This window comes from Callorhinus ursinus, unplaced genomic scaffold (genome assembly GCF_003265705.2).
Source record: "Callorhinus ursinus isolate GAN/ISIS: 27379988/994484 unplaced genomic scaffold, GSC_fseal_2.0 scaffold6, whole genome shotgun sequence".
NCBI lineage: Eukaryota > Metazoa > Chordata > Mammalia > Carnivora > Otariidae > Callorhinus > Callorhinus ursinus.
The window spans coordinates 54,647,203-54,673,043 of record NW_027397068.1 but is presented as its reverse complement, the minus strand read 5'-3'; the positions used below and the strand labels follow the sequence as shown (position 1 = coordinate 54,673,043).

Sequence of the window (25,841 nt, the reverse complement as noted above, 5' to 3'; positions counted from 1 at the left end):
AGACTAAAACCTACGTACAGACATCTGACTACCTTGTGTCACCTAGGATAATTAGTTTTTCTGTGATTGGGAGGCTTATTGATGCTGAAGTCAGTGGAAATTCTGTAAAGGTAGCCACTTAAATGCAGAGAGTTCTGTGGTTGTCATAGGGAAAAGAGGAAAGAGAAAAACTTGAGGTTTTCTGTAATGTTAGAATTTTTACACTTGATCTTAGCCAAAAGGCCGAGAAGCGATGTAATGTTAGAATTTTTATAAATAGTTTTAAGCACCAAGTTCAGTTTATTAGTCAGTGTGAGGTTTTCATTGTGGACCTCTGTTTTGCCACATGTCAGTCTTCTAGAATTGAGAGTTTACATTCTTTTCAGGTAGTTTTGAATTCTTTTATATGAATACTGAATAAGCTTAGTAGTTCCCCTCCTTAGTATAGAGATTCAAGAGAGATGCAGATAGTCCTAGTGGAGGGAAGTGTACTTTCTGTTAAAAATTCTGCTCCTGTGTGTGTTGCCTAGTCTAAAAGTATGAGCTATGACTGACCTGCAAAGAAGTTCTCGGTCTTCTTTCTTCTCTGTTTATTTGAATGTAGGATATCTGCCTCTAGAAATGTCACAAGCCAGACTAAAGTGGATAGCTCTCATGCCTTGTACTGTGATATTGGTAGGGGGACAGTAAAATATTTTCAGGACTTTGTGCCACGAAATGTCTAGATTAATCTAGTCTCAATCTAGTGACATATTCTCTGCTTTACTTACAACTCTAACATCTTAAGAGAATCAGTATGAGTAGAAAAGGCTTTCAGGTCGGACTGCCCTGAGTTCAGACTGTCAGTTACTGTCAGTGACCTTGGCATCTTGTTGCCTCAGTTGCAAGCATAGAGCCAGACAGGACATTTATTATAGCTGTTGTTACTGCCTTTAGAAGGACAGTCTAGTGTTACTACTACTTTCTAGGTTAGAGTCTCCCTAAACAGTCTAAGGGAGGTAGTCTAAATGTAGTGATAAATATAGGTGTCTGCTGTGTCTGTATTCATTTTTGTAAAAATTCTTTCTGATATCTAATCCATATTGCAGTTTTAATGAGTGCTCTTTTTCATTTTAAAGTAATAATTATTTCTGTGGTTAACAGTAAAGGACCTTCCTCTGCCAAGATTTGTTGCTTCAAAGAATGAGCAGGAATCTCGCCATGCAGCCTCATATTCTTCAGATTCTGAAAATCAGGGGTCTTATTCTGGTGTAATTCCTCCACCACCTGGCAGGGGACAAGTGAAAAAAGGATCTGTAAGCCATGATACTGTCCAGCCTCGTACATCTGCAGATCAGCAGGTGACCATGTGCCTGAACTTGTTATCGGTTGATGGCCCGTGTAGATGTTTCCACTAAAGCATTTGTTGAGTGCTTTATTAATGAACATGTTACCTTAAAAAAATTTAAGTCTTAATAATACTCTTTCTAGGAACCTGCATCCCCTGTAGTTTCACCCCAGCAGTCCCCACCAACTTCTCCACACACATGGAGGAAGCACAGCCGTCACCCCAGTGGGGGAAATAGCGAGAGGCCTCTTGCAGGACCTGGGCCATTTTGGTCTCCCTTTGGTGAAGCACAATCAGGTATTTGGAGATTCTTTAGAAGTGACGGTTAAATATTAAGGGTGGTAAATTGAGGGAAACTTGGTAATATTCCTTTATGAGTTGCCTCCAAGACAATTTTTAATTATAAATTAAGTACCTTAATTTGAAGCAAAAGCCAACTATGAACGTTTGTAAGCAGATACATCATTTTGAACAATGGTAATTGCATTTACGTATACATATGAGGCTTAGACAAAAGTTTATAGATACCAGATTCTCTGAAGGTGAAACAAATAAATAATGATTTCCCAGAATATAAGGTATATATTCTATTAGTTCCAGTATTGACAAGGAAAGCACAGTAACAATTTAAAAGATTTAAATGAGGTATAATTTTAAGCTGACTGAAGAGATTCACCTGGGAAATCGTTAACATTTCTTTGAAGTCGAAGTTAGAGTTCAAAGAAAACATTTATAATATTTGTATGGAGCGTTATAGTAAAAACCTGATAACTTTTTTCTCCAGAAGTGAGCCAACACGTGTACCCATTCTCCTTTTAGGTTCTTCTGCTGGCGACACCGTGTGGTCAGGGCATTCTCCACCTCCACCGCAAGAAACCTGGGTCAGTTTTGCAGATACTCCACCAACCAGTACTCTTTTAACCATGCATCCTGCTTCTGTCCAGGTGTGACATTTTATTGGTATTGCATTTTTATTTGCTTCATTCAGAGTATTGCTGCAGTCACCTTTTTTTTTTTTTTTTTTTTTTTTTGCTATTGTGAATTTTGTAAATGCAAGTTCACTCTTTATAGAACATGGAATTCTGCTCCGTGTCTTAAAGTCTGTTATCATTGGAATGTTTCACTAAAAGTTTTGGCTGATTTTCTTTCTAATTGTTCAATGAAGTTTTGAAAGTTTTCTGCCCCTAGGAATATATTTGCTTGGCTTTCTTAGCACATTTTTCGTAACTTTCTGTTGCTTACATATTGCTATCATTCTATGCACTTATATAACCATTGTGCAGAAACATTCAGTAATCTGATTATAACAAATATGTGGTTTGCTGATGACTTTGTGAAGACTTCTCATATATTAAACATCCACAAAAAGTAAGTTTTAATTTCAAAGATAAATAACCTAGCAATCTTTGTCCATATATCATATAGATAGATACTGTACTGAGGAAAAAAATGTTTCATTACAGGACCAGACAACAGTACGAACTGTAGCATCAGCTACAACTGCCAATGAAATTCGTAGGCAATCCAGTAGTTATGATGATCCTTGGAAAATAACAGATGAACAAAGACAGTATTATGTAAATCAGTTTAAAACCATTCAGCCTGATCTAAACGGATTTATTCCAGGTGAGTTGTTAAAAACAGAAATTCTTCTGGATGGGACAGGACAAAGTCTCAGTTTCATAATTTCAAAGACATGGTTTTATTGGTCAGAAATTATAAAAGATAATTCTCAAATTGTTTGTCTAAAAAGAGTTTATAATCACTGGAGAAAAAAACATGAGATAAACACATTAAGGTTACCTTTTTCCCAATGAAAAAAGCCTTAAGACACTTGTCACATTTTATTCTTGGGTCTGTAAGTTCAGAATAACATTAAACAACACTCTTTTAATATTTCAGGATCTGCAGCTAAAGAGTTTTTTACAAAATCAAAACTTCCTATTCTTGAACTTTCTCACATTTGGTAAGTGTGGTATATCACATCAGTTGGGTAATATGGGTTGTTTCAAAGGAGTTTCCAGCAGGTAGATTTTCGAACCTTAAAAAATAAACTATTAGAGTAACCTTTTCAAGAATATTCTCAAAGAACTCAGTATTGTCTTAAAATGGTCAGTTTCTGTCTCACTCTCTGGAAAAGAAATAAGTGATGCCAGTACAGTAGTTCTTTAAAAAGTGCTAAAATTTTTTAAGCTGTGTCCACTATTTCTCGTTGCTAGCATAATGCATGGAATCAAAGCTAGTTGGTTCATCCATGGTTACATGTAACCCATTTGGTCTTTAACAAGCTTATATCTGTTACGTAGTACCTACACCGTCTGCTCTACCTGTACCTGTACTAAGCCATGAGCTTTAGAATAGTGCTTAGCTCCCACTGAAATCCAAACTAAGACTCGGGATAGCTGCTACGTATTTGGAATTAGTCAGTCAAAACAAATTACAATCACAGATTACTTTTTAAAAACAATTATCAGATAAACATAAATGTTATTTCTACTTTAAATTATTTCATTAGTAGGATTTTTAGTAGCATAGAGTGCTGTGGTAGAAGGAAGACAGATAAGGCCTAAACTGAAAAATCAAGAACTAGCAATATATACATGCTATTTATAGTGGAAGGCTTTAAATACAAAAGTGGTTGCTTCTGCATCTAGAAAGTGCAGGAATGGGGGGGCTGGTTTTTTTTTTTTTTAATATCAAGCCTTGTAATTCTGTTGGATGCTTTAAAGTGGATACATGTAGACCTTTGATAACAAAAACAAAGGTTTTTAAAATTTCAGTGACTTATTAAATAAGCCTGCCTTTAAACTAAATCCTGTTACTTAAAAACGCATATGGATTAAAGGTCATTTTTTAGTGATCTTATTTATTTAGGCTGTTTTTTAGCATTTTATTATAAGAATTTCAGGTATTCAGAAGAGTTTAGGGAATTGTGCCTTGAACACCCATATGACCACTGCCTAGATTCTGCAGTCGAACAGTTTGCTGTATTTGCTTTATTACACTTCTTCCCATCTATGGGATTTTTTTAAAATTAATGATTGTACTTTTTCTGGAGAAGGGTTTCTTTTGCTTCTTTTTGAGACATAAAGGGATCCAAAGCAGGTGATTATATTTATAGTAAGTTTGTCTTCTAGGGAACTTTCAGACTTTGATAAAGATGGAGCATTGACACTGGATGAGTTTTGTGCTGCTTTTCATCTGGTAGTTGCTAGGAAGAATGGCTATGACTTACCAGAAAAACTCCCTGAAAGCCTAATGCCCAAACTGATTGATTTGGAGGACTCAGCAGGTAAGATTGGGAGCTGAAGGGACCTGGTTGCAGGCCTTGATAAACACACCACTTGATTCTTTTTTTTTTTTTTTTTTTTAAGATTTTATTTATTTGAGAGAGAGAGAGTGCAAGTAGGGGTTGTGGGAGAGAATCTCAAGCAGATTCTGTGCTGACTGCAAAGCCCATTGCGGGGCCAGTCCCACGACCTCAAGATGACGACCTGAACCGAAACCAGGAGTTGGATGCTCAACCAACTGAGCCATCCAAGCACCTCAACACGATTCTTAAAGCAAAATCAAGATAGTTGTTAAAACTTAAGAACATAGACATTTCATCAATAGCAAGTAGATTTGCCATCAGAATATGCTGTAGAGGCTCACCTTGGATTAATGGTTTGTTTTATTTAGTCAATTTTAATAGGTTTTATTTTCATTTTTTTTTTAAGATTTTATTTATTTGTAAGAGAGACAGAGCACAAGAAGGGGGAGCGGCAGGCAGAGGGAGAAACAGGCTCCCAATGCGGGATTCGATCCAGGAACCTGGGATCATGACCTGAGTGGAAGGCGATGCTTAACCGACTGAGCCACCCAGACATCCCTGTTTAGTCAGTTTTAAAGAGATAAATAATATATGCCACTATTTCACTTTAACTTTTGACCAGCATTTCAGTATCTAGTTATTTGCCTCCCCTAAGTTGCGTTATCTGTTGTCTGGGGTAGGTAAGGTAACCTGTCCGCATTATCAGCATTTTTCCATTGAATACATCTTAATTCGTTGAAGGACAATGCCTGGTTTATCATAAGACCAGTGCAATCTGTAGGCATTTTACTTTCAAAAGCCCAACTCTTTTCTTCTGACTGTAAAGAAATCTGGAGATTTTGTGTTTGATTATAGGTAGTGCTATTTTTGTTACCATGTTTACAAGAATGCTTTTGTAATGCCCATATTTACTGGTAGCTTTCATTAAAAGGAAATAAGAATATAAGGGGTAAAGAAATCAGTAAAATTCCAAATGAATAAAAGGAAATCTTAACATTAAATTCTTAATGAGCATAATTAAAACTTAATTATTGTTTTCAGTTTTCTTATCTCTATTTTCTCTTGGATGTTATGATGGAAGGAATTTTAGACTTTTAAAAGAAAAGTTAAAACAGAATTTGGCTCTGAAAAGGGCATTTATCTATTAGGCAGTGTCTGTTTAACCCAGAAAGGCACATGATCTGACCTTATTGCCTAAATTATACAGAAGGAATCACATGCATGTTATTAATGTCATGAAGAGAACAATATCCTTGGTGTTAGGAATTTTCTAGTTTTGCTAATTATTCCTGTGACCTTGGGCAAGTTCTAACCATTTATTCTATTTTTTTCCTTCTGTTTCTCCACCTGAAATGTGGATTTGATGCCATTCATGTTTCAGGACCTGAATTGTACACTGACTTTTTATCAATGAATAAGGTGATTAAAAACTTTAGCATTGATTTTATGTTTTTTAGAATATTATCCTATGAGAATCCTAGGATTTTCCTGATCATTTCAGGTAGTTATTAGGTAACCTCTAACTTGAGCTGAAAGCTAAGTATTTTTCTTCACAGTACTTTGGTTTACCTAATTAAGAAATAAATGAAAAGAATTTTATCTAGCTTATTTGGTAGTAGCTAAAGGGGAAGAAATTTAGTAGCTACATATTTGGTATATCGTTTTAAAAATTGGGCCTTGTATCTGGAATTTTTCTGTGACTTTAATTCTTTGAAAACTGATAGCATACTAATACAAGAAAGTAAGTCAAGTTTATTCTGTTATTCTCTAGAGATTTGTCTGAACCTGTTATCTGTTGCATTCAGATTGGTAAATCTGGCTATTGCATGTAGTCAGTGGAGTTTTTGTTTGTTTGTTTGTTTGTTTTGTTTTTAAAGATTTTATTTATTTGAGAGAGAGAGCTCACGCATGAGTCGGGGGAGAGGGGCAAAGGGAGAGGAAGAAGCGGACTCCCGGCTGAACAGGGAGCCAGCTGCCTGAGCTCCTGGTTTCTATCCCAGGACCCTGAGATCATGACCTGAGCCAAAGGCAGACACTTTAACTGATTGAGCCACCTAGGCACCCCATTGTTTTTAATTTAAATAAATTCTGGTTCTTCCTAAACTTTATCTACTGCCTGAATTTTAAGGCTCATGACTGAAGAATTTCTTTTTTGGGCATTTGTTTTTTTATACCTATTAAATCTGTTTGTTTAGCAAAGAGACACTGGTTTTTTGCCTGCATTTATCTGTACACTATTGCTCTAATTATAATTTTAAGGGTTTCAAAGAATAAAATAGTTTTTTTCCCATTCCAACATAATATTATATGGTTTTCTGATCAAATTTATTGTAAACGTTTGGCTACACAATATTAAATTCAGATCTCCTTTGCCTACTTATAAATGATAAATTTGGAACTCTATTAATTTTGGGGTGGGAGAAACTGATTAATCTTTTTTCACCTACCTCTAATAAACCTGAGATTCATAGTACACAAAGTCCTTTGAATATAGAAATTGTTGTGTGACACTGTGGATCCATCAGTATCCACAAAAATAATTTAAAATAGGAATGTTTTTAGAAGTTCACTTTAGAAGTTTTAGACATTAAAAGGGAAATACCCAAACACTTCCTTTTGGCTGACCTGAGAATTTATCATAGGTATTCCTCTTTGGAAGCTTTCGGACTGACAAAGGTTAGTTTCTATTTTCTCTGATCTCTCGTAACATCTCCTATATGCTGCCTGTTATGGCACACACATCATACTGAATCCTGTTCTTTTTTTTCCTCTTTCTACTACCTCACTGAGCTCCTTAAAAAAAAAAAAAGGAAATGCATCATACTCATTGTAGTATCCTAAGGACATAGCACTTTGCCAGGCATGTGCTAAGTTGATCAGCAAATAATTATTGAGTGAATTAATGCTAAATGTGTGCCACTTTTAAAGTGCAATATTTTTTAACACATTTCTGTCTTTGAAATATACCTGTTACTATAAGTTTGTGATGTTGGGACATACTAAAATATTAGCTCTGCAGGTATTCTGTATTGGCAGTTTAAATAAGTTATCAAAAAATAAATAATGAATAGTGGTGACTTGAGTTCCAGCCATTTGGAGCAACCAAGCTTAGGCTTTCTGTAGGCATGCAAACATGGCTTTGGGGACATATGTAATTTTTCCAAAATTATTTGACCAGGTTTACGGGATTATAATGAAAATATGCACTACTAATATTCATCATCAACTTTACACTTAAGGAACCACACACACACACATAAACATTCTTAACACTGGTGTCATTTCTTTCCCGATAGTTGGGTGTTGTAGCTGAAAAATCGGGACAGTTACAAATATTGGCAAAAATGCACCATTTAATGAAATTGGTCAAAATAATTGGAACTCCTCAAATTCCTGGCAGAGATATTAACAAGACTTGATAGTATTTGAAGGAGAAAATTTCTACAAGGATGACCCAATAGGGGCTTTAAAAGATTATGGTTTACATATCAGGGGATTCATAATAGTCCTTGGGAATAACTACTGATGCTTTTAATTATTTTTTGTAAAAAGGACAAATTTGCATTTTTTCTTTACAATGGTGCTGCAAAACTCAAAAGTGAAGTGAAGGACATCTGTCTTCCTCAGTTAGAAAGAGAACTCCATGGAAAGAAATGGGAGCTTTGTCATCTTTCTCAATATTGTATCTTTATTTTACTGTGTTTATGTACAGGCCCTCTGTTAAATGCTCACTGATTGAATTCTTATTTTTATTAATTTTGCCACTAAATTATACCCCAAAATTGTAACATCTTTTATTCTTTGGTCTTTATAATCATTTTTACAATTTTCTGTGTAAAGTTTTAAAAACAAAGCCTTCATTAAGTTATTCTTCATTATGAAATTCTGATTATCTTAAGTGGATTAACGTTAAGTGGGCTTCTTCCATTTTAAGCTGTACTTGGATAATGAGACTCTCCTATCTGTAGATAATAATCTTTAGTATAGTAGCTGAGTCAAATAATAGTTCCCATAAAATGCTGACCAATACGGAAAAAAAAAAAAAGTTAATAGGCTACAATTTAATTAGCATCTTGGGTGAATGTTTTGTTTCTTTCAAACCTTGTTACATATATTTACCTTCACTTTTACCAAAAAAACCTTGAAATAAAACTGAGAAACTTATACGTAGACTGTATAAAGTTTTGCTTACTCAATAAGTTTCCGTTTTGTGGACTGTTGAAAATTAAAATTAATTCTACATATAGAATGTAGTTCTTTGATGGATGTGATACCATTCAAAACAAAGCATATCTTAAATTCTTTCACTTCTTTTTGGATTTTCATTTCTTAACCCAATCTTTTTTTTTTTTAAGATTTATTTATTTGAGAGAGAGAGACACAGAACGAGTGCGTGAGAGAGAGCAAGCATGAGGGTGGGGAGAGGGAGAGAGAGAGGTAGTGCTTAACTCCCCACTGAGCAGGGAGCCTGACCCAGGGCTCTATCTCAGGACCTCGAGATCATGACCTGAGCCCCTGGACTGAAGGCAGATGCTTAACTGACTGAGCCACCCAGGCACCCCTGCTTATCCCTATCTTTTAAGTATAAATGAAAAAGGTACCATTAGTAGTTTTCCTTGAAGACTTAAAGTTTATCCACATCTGTTTATTTTTTATTTTAAGAACTTTTTGGGTAAGCATAGTATTCATATTTCAGATAAAACATGTAGTTGCTTTTGCTTTTTATAAAGCTATTAAACGAGTTTGCAACTTTGAGGCTTCATGATTGAAGAATTCTTCCTACATGTATTTTGCTGCTTGAAAGCAAAATAAGTTTTAAACCGTAAGACTTTAGGGAGTGTATATATTTCTGTAAGATTAGTAATAGCTGGCAGTCATTTTTGAAACAGTGCTAGCATGTTGAGTGTAATACTGAGAAAATAAACCTAGAATAAAACTGATGCTCTTCAAGAAAGAGGTTGTTGTTCAGCAGGTACACTATACTGAACTGAATCTGGCAACTTTTCAGAATCTTTGGAGGCTAGAAGGATGAAAACTACTAACAGTGTTTTTATTTTATAGTGTGATCCTGAAAATGCAGTGTGCACTCCTTTAATACTACCATTTCTAACATTAAATGGAAATTGATAGTATGTCAGTGTGATCACACTGGGTTGTGTCTTCCAGACACATTTTTATACATGGAGATACTTTTTGCATAAAAGCCCTTTCAGGGTTTACGTTAACAAATAATTTAGGCTCATGCTCTTCTTTTTCAGCCCTGATGCTCTGATGATGTCAGGGGCAGAGCAGAACCGTCAGGAGGGAGGCAGGGTTGACACAGTGTTCCAGCAGGAGGCTAGGTTGGAACACTGCATCAGGTAAGAGTAAAACTACACCCCTGCCTCCGTAAGGATACAGTCTCAAAGACTAACTTCTGTGGGTGGGCATGAAGCTCTTTGTTGGAGTTTATGGGGAGCCAGGTTGAAGGAGGTGCAGTTTATTTACCCACCTGATTCTTCTCCTCGGACTCATGATTATTAGCACGTTACCTGTCTAGAACATAGGCTCTTTTTCTACTACCATTTGTTGTTCTATATGTGAAGTAGGAAAGAAGCAATGTGTAATTTTGCGAATTTATTCCAGGAGTAATTTTTGGATCTCCTAGGACAGCTATTTTTCAAACTTTTAGTCTTAGAATCCCTTTACATTATTGTGGACCACAAAGAGCCTCTGTTTATGTGGATTGGATCTATCAGTAGTTACCCTATTTAAAAAAAGTTACCCTATTAGAAATTAAAACTGATAAATTTTATGCTTTATTTTAAAGTAATAATAGTAAACTTTTTACATATTAACATAGATAATTTTAAGAAAATAACTATTCTCCAAAATTAAAACATAATCATTATAAAAAGGGTGACATTGTTTTACATCTTTGCAAATCTTTTAGGGTCTCGGTTAATAGCAGATAGCTAGATTCTCATGTTTAGTCCTGCATTCAGTCTGTTATACCAAAGAATATCTGTAATTATCTGAAAACAGTCCTCCCTTTTACCATTGAGGCCACATTTCCTTCAGTCTGTTAGATTGGTTATTTTGTTTGAAGTGTATCAGGATTTGGCAAACTTTTAAGTGCTGAGGACCAAATCCAGTCCCCTTTGTACAGCCCACAGACGGAGTGGTGGTAGTTGTGTTGTTTTTAATCACTGGGGGAAAAGACAGTATTTCATGACACATGAAAATTCTGTGAAATTCAAATTTAATTTCCATAAATGAAATTGTGTTCCCTACCAGCTCTCATTCCTTCCCGAATTATTGATGGCTGCGACAGTTGAATAGTTGCAGCAGAGACCATATAGGCAGCCTGGAAAGCCTCAAACATGTACTGTCTGGCCCTTTGTAGAAAAAGGTTGCCAGTCTCTAGTACATGAAGGAAATGTGGCCTCAATGGTAAAAGGGAGGACTGTTTTCAGATAATTACAGATATTCTTTGGTATTACCCCCAGACTCAACAGATGGTAATTTCTTAAAGGTTGATTGCATTGTGAAAGCTGAAACCATATTAATGAATTGTTTGTACTGTTACATTAAAATCCATAGGTCTGTCTTGCACTTTGAATATACTTTGAATGAATCTTTTACCCCATGCATGATTTTGTAACATAGTGCATTGATTGCTTATAAAATACCAGTTCATTGAATTATACAAATCTTTGAAACATTGGGACATTTTATTACAAAATATCAAAAAAGCATATTTGTTAATCTAACCTGTCTTCTCAAAGAAGTATTGGGAGATTCTTGAAAGTTTGGACATGCCTACACATTTTCCAAAATTTCTATTTTCGCTGAAAGCTCAAATTTTGTCATTTATAACAAGTACTGAAGACATTTGGTTTCCTTGAAATAACAGGCTCACTAAATTCATTTTTGAGAAAATGCCTGTCTAATACCCAAGTCTGAATAATTATAGTTTATCAGCTGTTCTTTCAAGAAAAATGGTGTTCCATGAAAAAAGTGGCCTGTTCAGCTGACAGCTGAATCACACAAGTATCTTTCCTTGAGACAACCGTGATCCTTGATGCGAAGCAGAGTGCTTTATATATATTTCCCCTTTTTGACATACAGAGTATTAAGAGGATGTGTTTTCAGAGTTGAGGTTTAATAAAAATAATTTTTACTGTGATAATTGTGAGCATTCTTCAATGAAGTTGACATGCACGTTTTTTATTTTAACTGGAATGTGTGGGGGTGAAGAATATAACAACTAATATATTTTGGTGCCACTGCCTTGATTCTTGCTGATAAGCCAGAAGTTTTACCCACCATTGCTTTTGCATCATTGTAGGTGCCAACACAGAAAAAAGCATTATTATCATTACAAAAGCCACTTTGACTTTCCAGACACCGCTAAAAGAGTCTTAGGGACCCCCAGGAGTCCATGGACCACAGTTTGAGAACTGCTGCTCTAGGAAAATAACTCTTAGCTAATGATGAAGTGTAATTATTTGGGTGAATCATGGTTTACTTCTCAGCCTCAAGAAGCTGGACCCACTGCAACTTTGTACCAGTGAATTAGAGGTTCCCACAGTCTACCCCAAATTGTAACTGCCCTGAGGTCGGTGGGGTACTGTCTGATCCTAGATTTAAAAGTGGAAGACTGACAGGAGAAAGGTCTGGAAAGCCAAACCGGGGCCCCAGTTTGCCCCAAGGTGACATTTGAATCTTAATCGATACAGTCTGACTTTAAGTAGGTTCTTTTGAAAATTAATCTTTTTATGTAGTTAATACTGTTTTAATTCTATTTTTCTTCATATGAATACCTGCTTTGGGTAATCTTTTACAGACATTTCTTCATTCATCACCTTCATTTCACTTTCAGTAAACATAGTCAAATTTATAGCCATTATCTTCCTTTTCTTAACTTCCTTTCCCTTGGTTATCATAGAAAAAAAATCCGTAATTTTCATTCACAGCGAAAACCACAAGCTACCCCCATGAGGGATTTTACTGCTACTATTTATCATAAATAATTTTTTCATTAGTCTTTCTCTGAGAGTCTTCATTGACTGTTACTGGAAACATTGGTTCTATACCACCCTGACGCATTTATTGAGAAAGAGATTGGATTAAGAAAAAAAGAGCAACTGTTCTTGATCTTAGAAAACAAAAATTTACCAAGATAAGATGCTGGACTGTAAATTAGAACTCACAGTGTGATAGGACTATGAAGAAGTTATGTCAGGATAAGTAGATGGGGGAAGTATTTTGAGATAGACATGTAACACAAATAGGGCAAAGAGAAATTTTGAGAACTTTTTCAAAATACCAATAGGTAATTTTTGTTTTAGGAAAGTAACCGTAAAGGAGAATGAATTTAAAATGAAGGAGAACCTGAAAGGAACTCAGATAAATACTTGAGTGCACAGTATGTATTAGGTCCTAGTATGTGTTAAGCACTAAAATGTAAAGAATTTACTTATGAATGGCTTGAAATGTAAAAACCTTTATACTGCTGAATTATTATATGGCTGTCTATTTAGGAATTTTAAGTACAGTGCTAATATTTAATGGCAAATGTCTTTCTTTCTGATGGAGAAACTTAGGTGCTATTTTATTCAACTTGCCCATGGTCAAACAGTGAGATAGTGACAGATTTTAGAATCATATTTTTGATACAGGTTTTCAGTAGATTAGGTATTCCCCATTAATTTGGCAGTTTATGTGATTTCCAGACTGGGGTTGTATTCTAGGCCATGTAAAATTTGGGAAGATTGGATTGAGAATTTACTTACCATTAAAATTCCTTCTGTTTTTACATTGTAATGATAAAAGTTGGCTCATTCACTTTGCTCTCTGTCCACGCCTGGAACTCTTCCTTTCCTTTTGCTGTCTGCCTTGCCAACAGATGCTGCTTTTTGGTAACAGGAGATTTGTAGAGAAAATGTGAGTGAATTAGTTATAAATCAGTGGTTCCCAAATTATATTCCAAGGGAATATGGAGGAATTTTGATTGATAAAAAAGGTTTGTGTTTGGGGAAACACTGATTTAAATAAACTTTATTTGCTCTAGGACATCACAAGTCTTCGATATACAGATATGCATGGGGGTCCAACAGGGAATTGGAGTATCCCCACCTTTATTTGAACAGAAAGCCTAATTTTTTAAAGCACCTAATGATTAATATTCCATGAAAGATACTTTGAGAACTGGTATAAGATTATTAGAAGATGATTCAAAGCATGTGCTCTATTGCATTATTGTTATGTGTAACACTCTTTTTTCTATTTATGCCTAATTAGATTTTATTTTCATGGAAAGCTATGGTTTCAAGTAGACAGTAAGTAACAGGAATAAGTATTGCCTGATTGATTGTTAAAATGTTTATTTGGGGAACATAAGGAAAGGAAAGTCAGACTATAAATTACTATTTGTGAAAATCTTGTTAGCTTTTCTAAGTAAATATTTCTAAACTAAAATATATTGTTTATAGAGAATCTCTGTATTTTTAAATTGCAGACGTTGGGGATCAGCCAGGTGAGGTAGGTTATTCAGGCTCTCCTGCAGAAGCACCTCCAAGCAAGTCTCCATCAATGCCATCACTAAACCAGACTTGGCCAGAGTTGAATCAGAGCAGTGAGGTTAGCAGAGCTTCCCTTTTCTTTTATTAACTTAAATTGTTTTAAGGTAAGAAGTTCTAGACAGAGTAATTTCAGCATATGACTCTTTTGGTATGCATGCATAGTTGAGAGAACATACCCAATATGACTGTGATAAATGTTTTTAATTATGTGACTAAGGTTTGCAAAGTAGTTTTTCATAATAAATACTGTTGTTTGGTTTCCAGCACTCCTTGCTGCTAAAGTCTTGTGAGTTAGATGGGGCAGACACATGAAGTCAATAAAAGGGTGGATATCTTGGCCAAAATATCTCATAGCCAGTGAGGGACTAGAGCTAAGCTTTAAACACAGATCCTTTGACATTCAGTCAACTGTGGCGCCCACCGTATCACACTGCCTTCTCATTCCTGTAAGCAAGGTATGTGATAATACGTTTGGAATCTTAACATTGGAAGTGGTGTGTGAGAAGTCACTAATCCAGCTTTCCACGTGAAAAATGCATTTTATACAACCCAGGCTATTTATAATAATTTAGTTCTTTTTTTTTTTTTGGCAATACAAAATGGAATGATTTCACTGTTAAATGCAGTGGTTAAAGAAAAGTCGTGTAAGACCAAGCACAGCATGCAAAATGGAATTTGAGATGAATACACTGCTCCCCTATCACTTTGGAACTCCATTATAGAAATCAGTAGAAGTAGGGCCGCTCTGATTAGAAAGAGATTGCCTGAGGCCCCCAGGCTGTTAAACCTTAGTGCTCTGTACAACTCCTATTGAAAAACACTGTTCAGGCCGTTAGAGCAGTTTTGTGAACGTTACTTTTTTCCTTATAGTTTTTAATATCACCTTTATAGTGCTACAAATATAAAAGTTTGTTGACTTCCAGGAAAAAATTCTAAGCTTGCTATATTTTCCATGTATTTTAAAGGCTGAAAAGCACTGGAGTAAAGTGACACTAGTTAGTTTTGGACAGTTGAAAAGCAGAGAAGTAACTGGCCAGTTTAAAGTACTTGCTGTTGCTTTAGGACATGATCACAGATACCGGTGACTGAGACATTATGACATACTTATCATAAAACAACCATTTAAGTATTTTCTTAGAGGGAAGAGTTAAGCTTTAAAAGAATTTACTAGTAGAGAGGCTTTATAGAGAGTAGGATCAGTTTTCTTGAAATGACTAATTTTTGCTGCATTTATTCATTTGCCATTTTTTAAAAGCACTATCAGGTTAAGAGTATTTAAATTCCCTTGATACAATTCAAAAATAAAAGCAACTCTAAGAAGCAACTCAATTCCAAAGCCCATCTTCATTCTAAGTAAAATTGCGATGTGATCATTCAAGCCTAGGAATGGCATCCCTTCCAAATTCTGATTCCAGTAGTTGCATTTTCCCTTAAATATTCCTAGCAAGTTTCATTTTGTAGTATTTACTAAAAAGGTCATGAATGTCATAATATTTTTTTTTTACTATATGTGGAAAACCAGAATGTTAATAAAACTAACATTGATTTTGAGACTTTTCAACAATAATATTTATAAAAAATACCTACTTAGGATATGGCATTTACATTATATTTTAACTTTCTACCACAAAGCACTAACACTCTTTCAGCAAATACTAACTCAGCACCTGTGAATATGGAGGCGGCACTGGATAACACTAATAGTAATCCCTAACATCTGTCGAGCACTTTGGATGTGCCAGCGCTGCTCAGAAAGCTCCTTACACGTATTAACTCCTTACATCTTCGCCACAATCCCATGATCTCAGCATTATTAATCTCGTGTTACAGATGGTGAAACTGACACACAGGTCAAATAACTTGCCTAAGGTTGTATGGCATAACCAGGGTTCCAGCAGTCTGGTTGCAGAGCCTGCGCTCTTAGCCATTATACTAAAGTTACAAAGATCAGGGTGTCTCTGCTCTCCAGGTAACTTACGTACGGTCGTACAAAACCAAGTAGAGCTTCATGCCACCAAATAGGATAGGTAATACCTTCTTTTTGGCAAAAATCTTCTACATGTAAACTTCTCTCCACAATTAAATAATTAGGATTTTAAAAATTCCTTCCGTACCCCTGCAACAAGAATTATTGAGGAAACTAATTGTACTAACATCACGATAAAAGTGAATTATTGTGGGTTTTCTTTAAAAATCCCTTTGAATGCATCAGTGTTAGGTTGTTGAAAGATTGTGCTTATTTTTGTAAATAATTTTCATCATGTTTGCTAATACTTAATTTCTACATGTCTTCTCAAATTGAATATCACTATTTTAAATAGTAAGTCGAACTTTGAAGCATAAAAATGTATATTTTTCCACACTGAATTATAAGAAAGGATTTTGGTTAATAGAGTAGGTGTGTCTGTGTGTAAACATTTGTATGTATATATTGTATATGTGTAGATGTTTTTCCTTCGGAGGATAACTGATAATTCTTAAGCAAATTTTAATGATAATTTTAATATAAAATCTTATGCTGTTTTATTACTAAGATTTTCAAAAACAAATGGAGTTCACTAAAATTAATATTGACTTATCACTCCACCTGTTTTAAGAGGTGTGCTATTTGTGTACCTCTTGGAGAGGAGTAGTATTTCATATCAAAATCAGTCTTCTCTATGTAACACATACTTAGATGCTTGATTTGCTCTCATCGTGGCCGCATTCTGATTTTTCTGGCATGGGGTGGGGATGGTGCCTGACGGGCAGCTCTGTCTTGTGGTCCGGCATGGCCCTGTGCGCAGTGCTCATGGCAGGGGCTGACTTGCTACAGATTGACATAAGCTCAAACATATATTAATTCCAAAAATCTTTTCATTTTATCTAAATTATATTTTATTAAGTATCTAGACACATGTATGAAATATGTGCACGTCCATAATAGAATCATCTTTCAGGGGTCGCACTGGCAAGTCACACTGACTTGCTTTGTTTTGACCAAAACTTTGGTACGCAGGATTCATTAGTATCACCAAATCTGTACATTAACATTAGAATTTTGAAAGAAGGATTTGAAGTAATTCTTTCTCTAGTCAAGACAAACCCCTTTACATTTTTACTTTGTTGCCATTTATACCACTTAGCCTCTGTTCCTATATTATGTTTTAAGTTTTAATTCTGTGAGACTTGGAATCTCTTCCATTGAGATTGTGATAAATTGTTATTATACGTTTGAATGTGAAGCTGCTCACCTTACATTATAAGATGACCCAGCATAGAGAGTATAACATGTTTATGGAAAAATAGAGATTATGGAATTTTGTCAGGCCTTTGAAACACAACTTGCAGTGCAACCTCTGAATTACTTTGCTAAATCTTCTCCAATGATCTTTTACTCCATCTTTCTCATCATGCTGACTTGTCTCTCCTCTGTCTGTTCAGCAGTGGGAGACATTTAGTGAACGCTCTTCAAGCTCACAAACTCTGACCCAATTTGATTCTAACATTGCACCAGCTGATCCTGTAAGTCAATCACTTAGCTTGCTTGTTTGAAATTAATTTTATTAACCCAAATTTCCATTCATTATGGTTTTTAGCTGATATGCATGATTGAGTGGAGTGCTTAGAGGGAAATGGTGGCAGGCTTTTCAATTTTTGCGTGCTTAATGGTGGAAAGAACTTTTTTTTTATCATTTTTTGTATTTTCTAGTTATTTTGATGAGAGAAAACTGTATGTTTTTAAAATCTAGTATATGTGTCTAAGGAAGCATTTTGTGAAAATTGATTTAGCTGACCTTGTTTTCATTTGCTAATTAAGTGTATGTTCTGGTAAACATATACTGTGTATCTCAGTGCGGTGACACTTAGTAAATACTATTTTATTTGTATGCTTACACATCATGTAATATGTACTTTGTATGTAAATATGCAATGTCATCTTTCATTTTAACAGTCCAGATGGAATGGCTTTGACTTAATTAGTATGTTGAGTTCTGTTAAAGAGAATCAAGTTCAGCAGAAAGAGTTGTTGGTCACAGATTCCCATCGTGCAAGGGAGCCTCTCTGTCTTGTCTTCCTGTGGCTCACTGTGTTGCTTTGAAAATGCTACAAAGTTCACATCCTGATTTAAAAAATAAATTCTGTCCCCACAGAATTAATTTCATATAGGCCCTACACATCCCTCAAATTATTTGAAAACTTCAAAACCTTAGCTATTAATCATCCTTCTCACTCTTCACTCTTGCTTTTTCTTTTATTTTTTTTTCTCTTAAAGAGGAGGACATGCTAATAGGCACCTTTCAAAAGAAAAGAGGAAGTAAGTAGGAAGGGAAGAAGAGAGTAAGGGTAGGATTTTTTAAAAAAATGAGTTGAGTGAAAAGATACGGAGAAAGTGACACAAGGCATTCTTTTTAGATGTTTCTGATCAAAGAACCATTAATTTTGAATCAGATATAGTAATGGCCTTATTTGTGGATTTGGGAGAAATGGCATGTAAAGACAGTAGTTCATCTTCAGTAGTTTAAATTAATGGATCTTATCTGTGCTTTATAATTTTAAAGAGTTATCTGTGAAATAGGATGCTGTTACGTTGAATTCAAAACATAAAGTACTGAACTGTTTTAAGTGTCTATTTCATAGTTTAATTATTTATGGGCCAATTAATATGTAGATTATTTGTGCCCTTTGCTTATCTTATTGCTACTTTGAGGGCATTAATCTTTGGTTTCAATCTGAAAATTAAGGAGGAATAAAAAAGCAAAACGTGATTTCTGCTTCTTATTAGCAGTTTTAATTCATGTCTCTTGGGAAGTGACAGGTGCTGTAAGCTAAAAGTTTACCTTTGCTCTAAGGTTTATTTCTCCATATTATTATTATCTCCTGCTTACATAGTCAAGTTAATTTTATTTAAAATACTTAATAAAAGTGCTTTATTGGAAAGGCAAGTTTGATGTAGGAATACAGAATTGCTCTGTTTTATTCTCCAACCCTTAAGAGGTGGTGAAAAGAATCATTCATAGTATTATGATTTTTTTGTCAGGCCAGGAAAGAACATTATATATAAAAATATAAAACTCAGAGGCAAAATAAATTGACTCATGACTGGCAGGAAATGCCAGGAAATATTTGACTTCATCATAGTGATGTTCTTCCAACCTCTTAGAAAAAATATCCAGATTTGTGAATTCTAACTCTAGTGTTTAAAATGATATGGCTCAGTACTTTCTTTTGTTACCTCTAGTGTGGCAGGAGGCTATAGGAAATTAAAAATGGTTAATTGCTATTTTAAACCTGAATTTAGATCTCTAAACTTGATAAAGTTGGCAGTCTTAAATATTTGTAATCTGGTGCTTAGAAATATCTTTTTTCTTTTATAGTGATAAATTTAAATCTTAAGTTTGTTCCCCAACTAGTGATCTCACTTTAAACTTGCCGTTAGGAGAATGCCTGCTACGATTGAGGATCTAAGTTCTTATCCTTCATTTAATACTTAACTTGGCAAACTACCTTCTATAGAACACAGCCTATACCCGTAATCCCAAATGAACCTTTGCAAGTCTTCTATAAATAATTATAAGTGTGTAAATAAGGTCCATACAGATTAGAAGGGAACCACCTAAAGAAAAATGCCACTGCAGATCTGATACAAATTTACATACCTTACAGTGTTGAAAATATTTAATGGAATGTTTTTAAAAAGCTAAAATTTGATAATTAGACATTTGCTCAGTAAAGTGAAAGTCAATGAAAAGCCCCACACTTTTCTGTAGCACTTAGAGACATCTATATCACACAGTGCAGTGACCTCACATACAAACTGAGATGGATAGTTATTAGGCTCCCAGAATTGTAATGAAATTGAGTTTCTGATATCTCATTTCTAGAAACTTGATTGCTTTTGTCTGCTTATCGTTAATAGCCTCTGGTAGAATCTGCTTCTGCTACTAAATTCTAAACTGATGAGAGGTGTAATGCACTAGTCTTTGCCATGATTTATGCCTGATCTTGAGTGCTGTTGAACTTCTGAGTAATTCAGGGTGTAAAAAGGAAGTTAGTTTGATTACTGATTATAGCCAGCCAACTCATCTGGTTTGGTGGAGCCCCCTTTCTAGGTGCCTGTGATACTCTCTAGGAGTATAAAAATGTCAAAAAAATTCTACTCTTAAGTAGACCACAGCTTAATCATGATAAGTTGATGGTTGTAATATAGCTGATTGTGATAATTAGATATAGCTGTGAACAAAGTTGTGGGCCGAGAACTGTGGGCTAACTCAGCCCAGTGTATTTGGGAAAGTTCTCACAAAAGAGGTTACGTTTGTATGCTGAATTTTGAAAGAAACTATGAATTGGCAGAAATGTACAAGGGCATTCCAAGCAGAGAGAATATCACAGGCAGGATCTGTTGAGTGTGCTGGGAGTATAGAGTAAACGTGGGCGGGGGGGTGATGGGGCTAAGGAGTGCAGTTGAAACCAGACTGGGAAGATCTTTGTGTGCTAAACCAAGGGTCTGAACCTCATTTCATAGCCAGCCAGGAGTGCCATGACAAGATGGGGGTGAGAAGGAGGCATCTGGGAAAGATCACTCAGGCAACAGACAGTGTGAAGGATCGATGGGATCGAGAGAGAGCAAGATGATGAGTGGCACAGAGATGAGAAGTAGAGAGGCTGGACTCAGGCAGGATAATGGGATTTAAGGCAAGTAGAAAATACAACAGATGAGCATAATACAGTGTACATAAATCAGATGCCCAAATATATGACCTAAGTGTGCCATGAGTGATCAGGAATGGGTTTCCTAAAGGTGATGAGGTGATTTGAATAGGTAGAAGAAACTGGGCAGAGCCTGCTAGTCAGTCTTTATACTTTTTTCTCTCTTTTTAAATTAGAGGATGCTAGTTTGGAGCATCTGATGGCTCAGGACTCAGAAGCATGTTGGCATTCATGGTTCTTCATTTGGATGTCAAAATGCTTAGAGTCAAAGCTCTCTGTCCTACTGCAGTTCACAATCACAAATGGAGCTTCGTAAATACATACTAGTTGGAGGGTAGGCCTGTCATCTGTGTAATGCTCTGCAAGGAATTGCCTTGTCCTGCTAGCAGCTGGATCTGCTGGACTAAAACTGTTGCAGGCTCACAGCAGCCAGTGGTTGTGTGTCTGAAGTATGTAATACAAAATTGATTTGCTGGCACAGAAACTTATGCAAATTATTTGGAGAATGAATAGAAGAACATTCATGATTTTCTTTTCTTGGAGTCATTATCATGCGTTCCATGTATTGTATGGAAATATATGAAAAGGTTACTTCATAGTTCCAACTGTTAAAAGTTTTATACACCTGATCTTATATACACAGAAAATATGTATTAGATGAATATTATGAGTTAAAACATCTAATAAATTTTTTTGGCATGTTTTTTCCTAGCTTGTTTTGGGTTTGGAGTAAGAATTTATTGTCTCATGAATTAATCATTTTTTTCTCCTTTGATCTTGCCTTATAAGGTTAAATTTTGATTTTTACGGCATTTATTTCTGCCACTAAAATTTTGAGTTAAGAAAGTAGTAGTTATTCCTAAAGCCGTGGTTTTTATAACCATAAATACAACAAAGAACCTCAAGTATATTGTTAAAAATATTTTCCTGGGAGTAACTCATTATTTTGTGAGAAATCTAAACTTTTATCCAGTTATAATATTCATCTTTATAACTAATTTTAGAGTTATAGGGGAAATGTTAGAGCTCTGTCCGCAATCTTGCTGGCGTGGGGCAGAAAATTACTGTGAATGGCTCTATCAGTATAATTGCAACAAAGAATTCATTTGTTATAAATTGGTTGAATGTAAAGACGAGAAAGTAAGCCAGGGAGACCTGTCAAACAAGAGACAGTATGTTGGAACGGAGCTTCCTCGAGCAGAGGCTTGGTGTTACCTGCTACTCTCAACCAAAAATGGTGTCTGACTTAAACTGAAAAGTCATTATCCTTCACACTGAATTATAAGCATAACTCATAACTAGATATTCGAAATTGAAGGATCTCAAGTTCAGTGTTTGGCAGCAGCATATACAAAACGTGAACTGACGCCTCATAGAAGGAGCGGAGCCCCCTTGGCAGTACTGGTCTGTTGCTGCTAAGCCAAATGCCAGATCCTGTTGTGCTTCCTCCCCTGTGGGTCTCAGCTCCCAGGGCCAGGCCTGCCCGTGGCCCCAGGGGCACCTTTCTCATTTTGTTCTCTTTCTGAGAGGCTTGTGTTTGTCCTCTCTTCTTACCTTGCTGTTTGCATTCTTTTCAAAAAGTCTGTACTACCAATTTCCTTACTCCTCTTACTAGACTTGCCACTCATGAAGTTTAGGAATATCAGATATATTCCAGTCATGAAAAGGTTTAAGAAAAATACTGGAATGTTAAGAGTAGGAGTCTTAACTTATGCCTCTTTAAAAATGCATGCCTTTGTGGAAGTTTTAAAGAGCGTAGAACTAATCTGTAGACACTATGTATCGTGCCGGCTGTTACAATATAGCAAGCACTGTTACCTTTGTTTTATATAGGAAAAAGTAAATGTCAGGTGTTTTTCAGCAGTTTAGGGAAAAAGAGTTCAGTCTGTTAGTCTTTGGGTTCTCGTGAAATAGTTCGCTTTAACCTAAAAGGTTCAGATTTGTATAATTTGATGAGATCATCTCACACTTTGCCTTTGAATATTGTCTTCACCTGTAGGTAGTTTTATAGATCTTTTTTCACTCAAAGCTTTAACCACTCAGAAGTTAAAATGTACTTTTTATAAAAGAAATCAGATTATTAGGCACGCATGGTGAACTTGATTTTTTACATGTGATTCTAAAACTTGTAATTAAGAAATTTATTTTCATGCTTGCCATAGCATAAATAAGAAAGTCTATTTAAAGTGTTGTTAGTTTTTATTATTTCATGGTATCACCTTCGCATTTTTAATGCAAAGTCTGTATTTCCTCCCATTTGTCTCTAGGATACCGCTATTGTTCATCCAGTTCCCATTCGTATGACTCCAAGCAAAATCCACATGCAGGAAATGGAACTGAAAAGAACTGGCAGTGGTAAGGAAGCTGTTGCTGGGTTGTATTTTAGATTAGTGTCAAACTGAAATATACAATTATTCTTTGAGGGCTCAGATTTCTTTCGTAATTGTTTTTTTTTGGGGGGGTTCCTTTTTTTTTAATTGTAAGTTCAATTAATTAACAATATAGTGTATTATTAGTTTTAGAGTTCAGTGATTCATCAGTTGCATACAACCACCCGTGCTCATTCCATCACGTGCCCTCCTTCATGCCCACCACCCAATCACCCCATCCCCCCCACCTCCCCTCCAGCAAGCCTGTTTCTTTCCTATGCTTAAGAAGTCTCTTATGGTTTGTCTCCCTCTCTAGTTTCATCTTGTTTTATTCCTCCCAGGTTTTTGGTTTTTTTTTTTTTTTTAACTAACCAGAATCATGCTGTATGTATTGTTCATGTGCTTTTTGGAGATGTTCTCAGCTTAGCACACTCCTTTTATCCATTCTGTGTTCCACAGAAATAGATGTTTGGGTTGCTTCATTCTGCTGTTATAATTATTCCCACTTTTGTGCACAAACTTGGGTACCGGGGCTGAAATTTGAGGGGAACAGTGTCAACTTGAGCCCTTGGCAATCTGAGGTGAAGGCGTGTTGACTTGGCATTTAGCAGGTGGCAGGCCGTGCACACTGACTCGGGCAGGAGGGCGGCTGGACCGTGAATTTGGGACCCACAGGCCGATGGCATTGTGTGTGACAGGGACGTGGCTGGTTTTGCTTTTAATTTTTGTTTTTCTGGGAAACTTGATCACTCCCTCTATTCTAAACGAAAGCCTTACTGGATAGAGTATTCTTGGCTGTAGATTTTTTCCTTTTAGCAGTTGGAATCTATCATGCCACTTTCTTCTGGCCTGCAGAGTTTCTGCTGAAAAACCCACTGATAGCCGTATGGGGTTTCCTTTGTATGTACCTGCTTTCCTTTCTCTTGCTGCTTTTAAAATTCTCTCTTTCTCACTACTTTGGGCTGTCTTATTTACTTTGTGTCTTGGTGCAGACCTCTTTGGGTTGGTTTTGTTGGGGGCTCTCTGTGCCTCCTGGATCTGGATTTCTCTTTCCTTCCCCAGATTCAGGAAGTTTTCAGCTATTATTTCTTCAGACAAATCTTCTGCCCCCTTTCCTCGCTCTTCTCCTTCTGGGATCCCTATCATGCGACTGTTAGGCCTGACAGCGTTGCTCAGTTCCCTGGGTCTATTTTCATTCTGTGTATTTTTCCCCCCTCTCATCTGCTTGGCTTGATTGCTTTCCATGACTCTGTCCTCCAGGTGGCTGGTCCTTTCTTCTACTTCCTCTTGCTTGCTATTTATTCCAGATGGTCTATTTTTATTTCCATTTAGTAAATCCAATAGCTCTAACTGGTTCTTTTTTACATCTCCTAGCTCTTGGTGGAGGGTCTCAAGGAAGTCCTGCAGTCCTTCCTCAATTCCAGCGAGAATCTTTATGAGTGTTACTTTAAATTTGCTATCAGACATATTACTTATCTCCGTTTCGCTTAGGTCTTGTGCTCTGATTTTGTCCTGTTCTTTGATTTGGGACACATTCCTCTGTCTCCTCATTCTGTCTCTTGCGTTGTCTGTTTTTCTGTTAGGAAAGTCACCTACGTCTCCTGCACTTGAAAGTAGTGGCTCTATGAAGAAGAGGTCCTGCAGTGCAATGTCTGTTCCCTAGAAGCTGGTGCTTCAGGGGGTGTCTCCTATGTGTGTTGCTCCAGGGGGTGTCCTACCGTTGTGGCTGGGATGTGTTTGCCTTCAGTCCTGTTGTCTGTGATGGCTCCCTGCCTGTTGTGGGCAGAGTCTGGTGCCCGTGGTGTTAGTGGGCTGCTCCGGGGCTGCCTCGGGTTTGAGTCGAGTCAGACCAGATGTTTGCCAGAGATGCAGTAGCACCAAACTGCAGGCACTGTCCCTGTGTCGTCCCCGGAGAAGCTTTTGTTGGTGGGTGGGGCCTGCAGTCAGACCAGCTGCCCGCCCTCAGCCCACTGCTGGGGTCACAGTCAGACGGGTGTGTGGTTATCTTCCCCTCTCCCTGGGGCAGGACTCACTCTGGAGTGGTGCTTACCTTGTCTGGGCCACGCACACACTGCCAGGCTTGTGGCACCACTTTGATGGGATCTTGCCAAGAGCGATCAAAGGGGGTGGATCTGCTTCGCTGTGGCCTCTTGTCTATGCCGGGCTGCGGAGAGTCTGTTCTGCCAGTTTTCGGGCTGCTTTTTGGGTTATTTATGCCGCCGTGGGTGCTCTCTAGGCGGCCACGCCGCAAGAGGTCAGCACAGGGAGGTCCTACTCCGCCATCTTCCCAGCAGCCTCTGCTCCGTAATTGTTTATTTTTTAACGGTACTTTCTACTACTTCACATATATATGTTTGGTTGTATGGTTCAGTTTATATTACAGTTTCAAAAAGGAAACTGTTGAAGGGTGCCTGAGTGGTTCAGTCGGTTGGGCACCCAACTCTTGATTTTGACTCAGGTTATGATCTCAGGGTCCTGGGATCCAGCCCTGTGTCGGCTTCCAAACTCAGTGGGGAGTCTGCTTGAGGATTCTCTCTCTCTCCCTCTCCCCTTGCATGTGCTCTCTCTCTCCTTCTCTCAAATAAATAAATCTTTTA

General features: G+C 36.6%; 1 protein-coding gene across 6 annotated transcripts in view; it reads left to right on the top strand.

The window, feature by feature from the left end:
* REPS1 (RALBP1 associated Eps domain containing 1) overlaps positions 1-25,841 on the top strand; it is an 86,538-nt gene that overhangs the window by 47,454 nt on the left and 13,243 nt on the right. For 2 of the 6 annotated variants that reach the window (XM_025866058.2, XM_025866044.2), the window contains exons 3-11: positions 1,123-1,319; positions 1,450-1,603; positions 2,126-2,250; positions 2,770-2,932; positions 3,209-3,272; positions 4,444-4,598; positions 14,122-14,243; positions 17,609-17,689; positions 23,143-23,230. In XM_025866058.2, coding sequence (XP_025721843.1) covers positions 1,123-1,319; positions 1,450-1,603; positions 2,126-2,250; positions 2,770-2,932; positions 3,209-3,272; positions 4,444-4,598; positions 14,122-14,243; positions 17,609-17,689; positions 23,143-23,230 — 1,149 coding nt within the window. The remainder of the gene's footprint in view (positions 1-1,122; positions 1,320-1,449; positions 1,604-2,125; positions 2,251-2,769; positions 2,933-3,208; positions 3,273-4,443; positions 4,599-14,121; positions 14,244-17,608; positions 17,690-23,142; positions 23,231-25,841) is intronic. The other 4 variants (XM_025866075.2, XM_025866069.2, XM_025866065.2 and 1 more) reach the window with 3 other exon arrangements.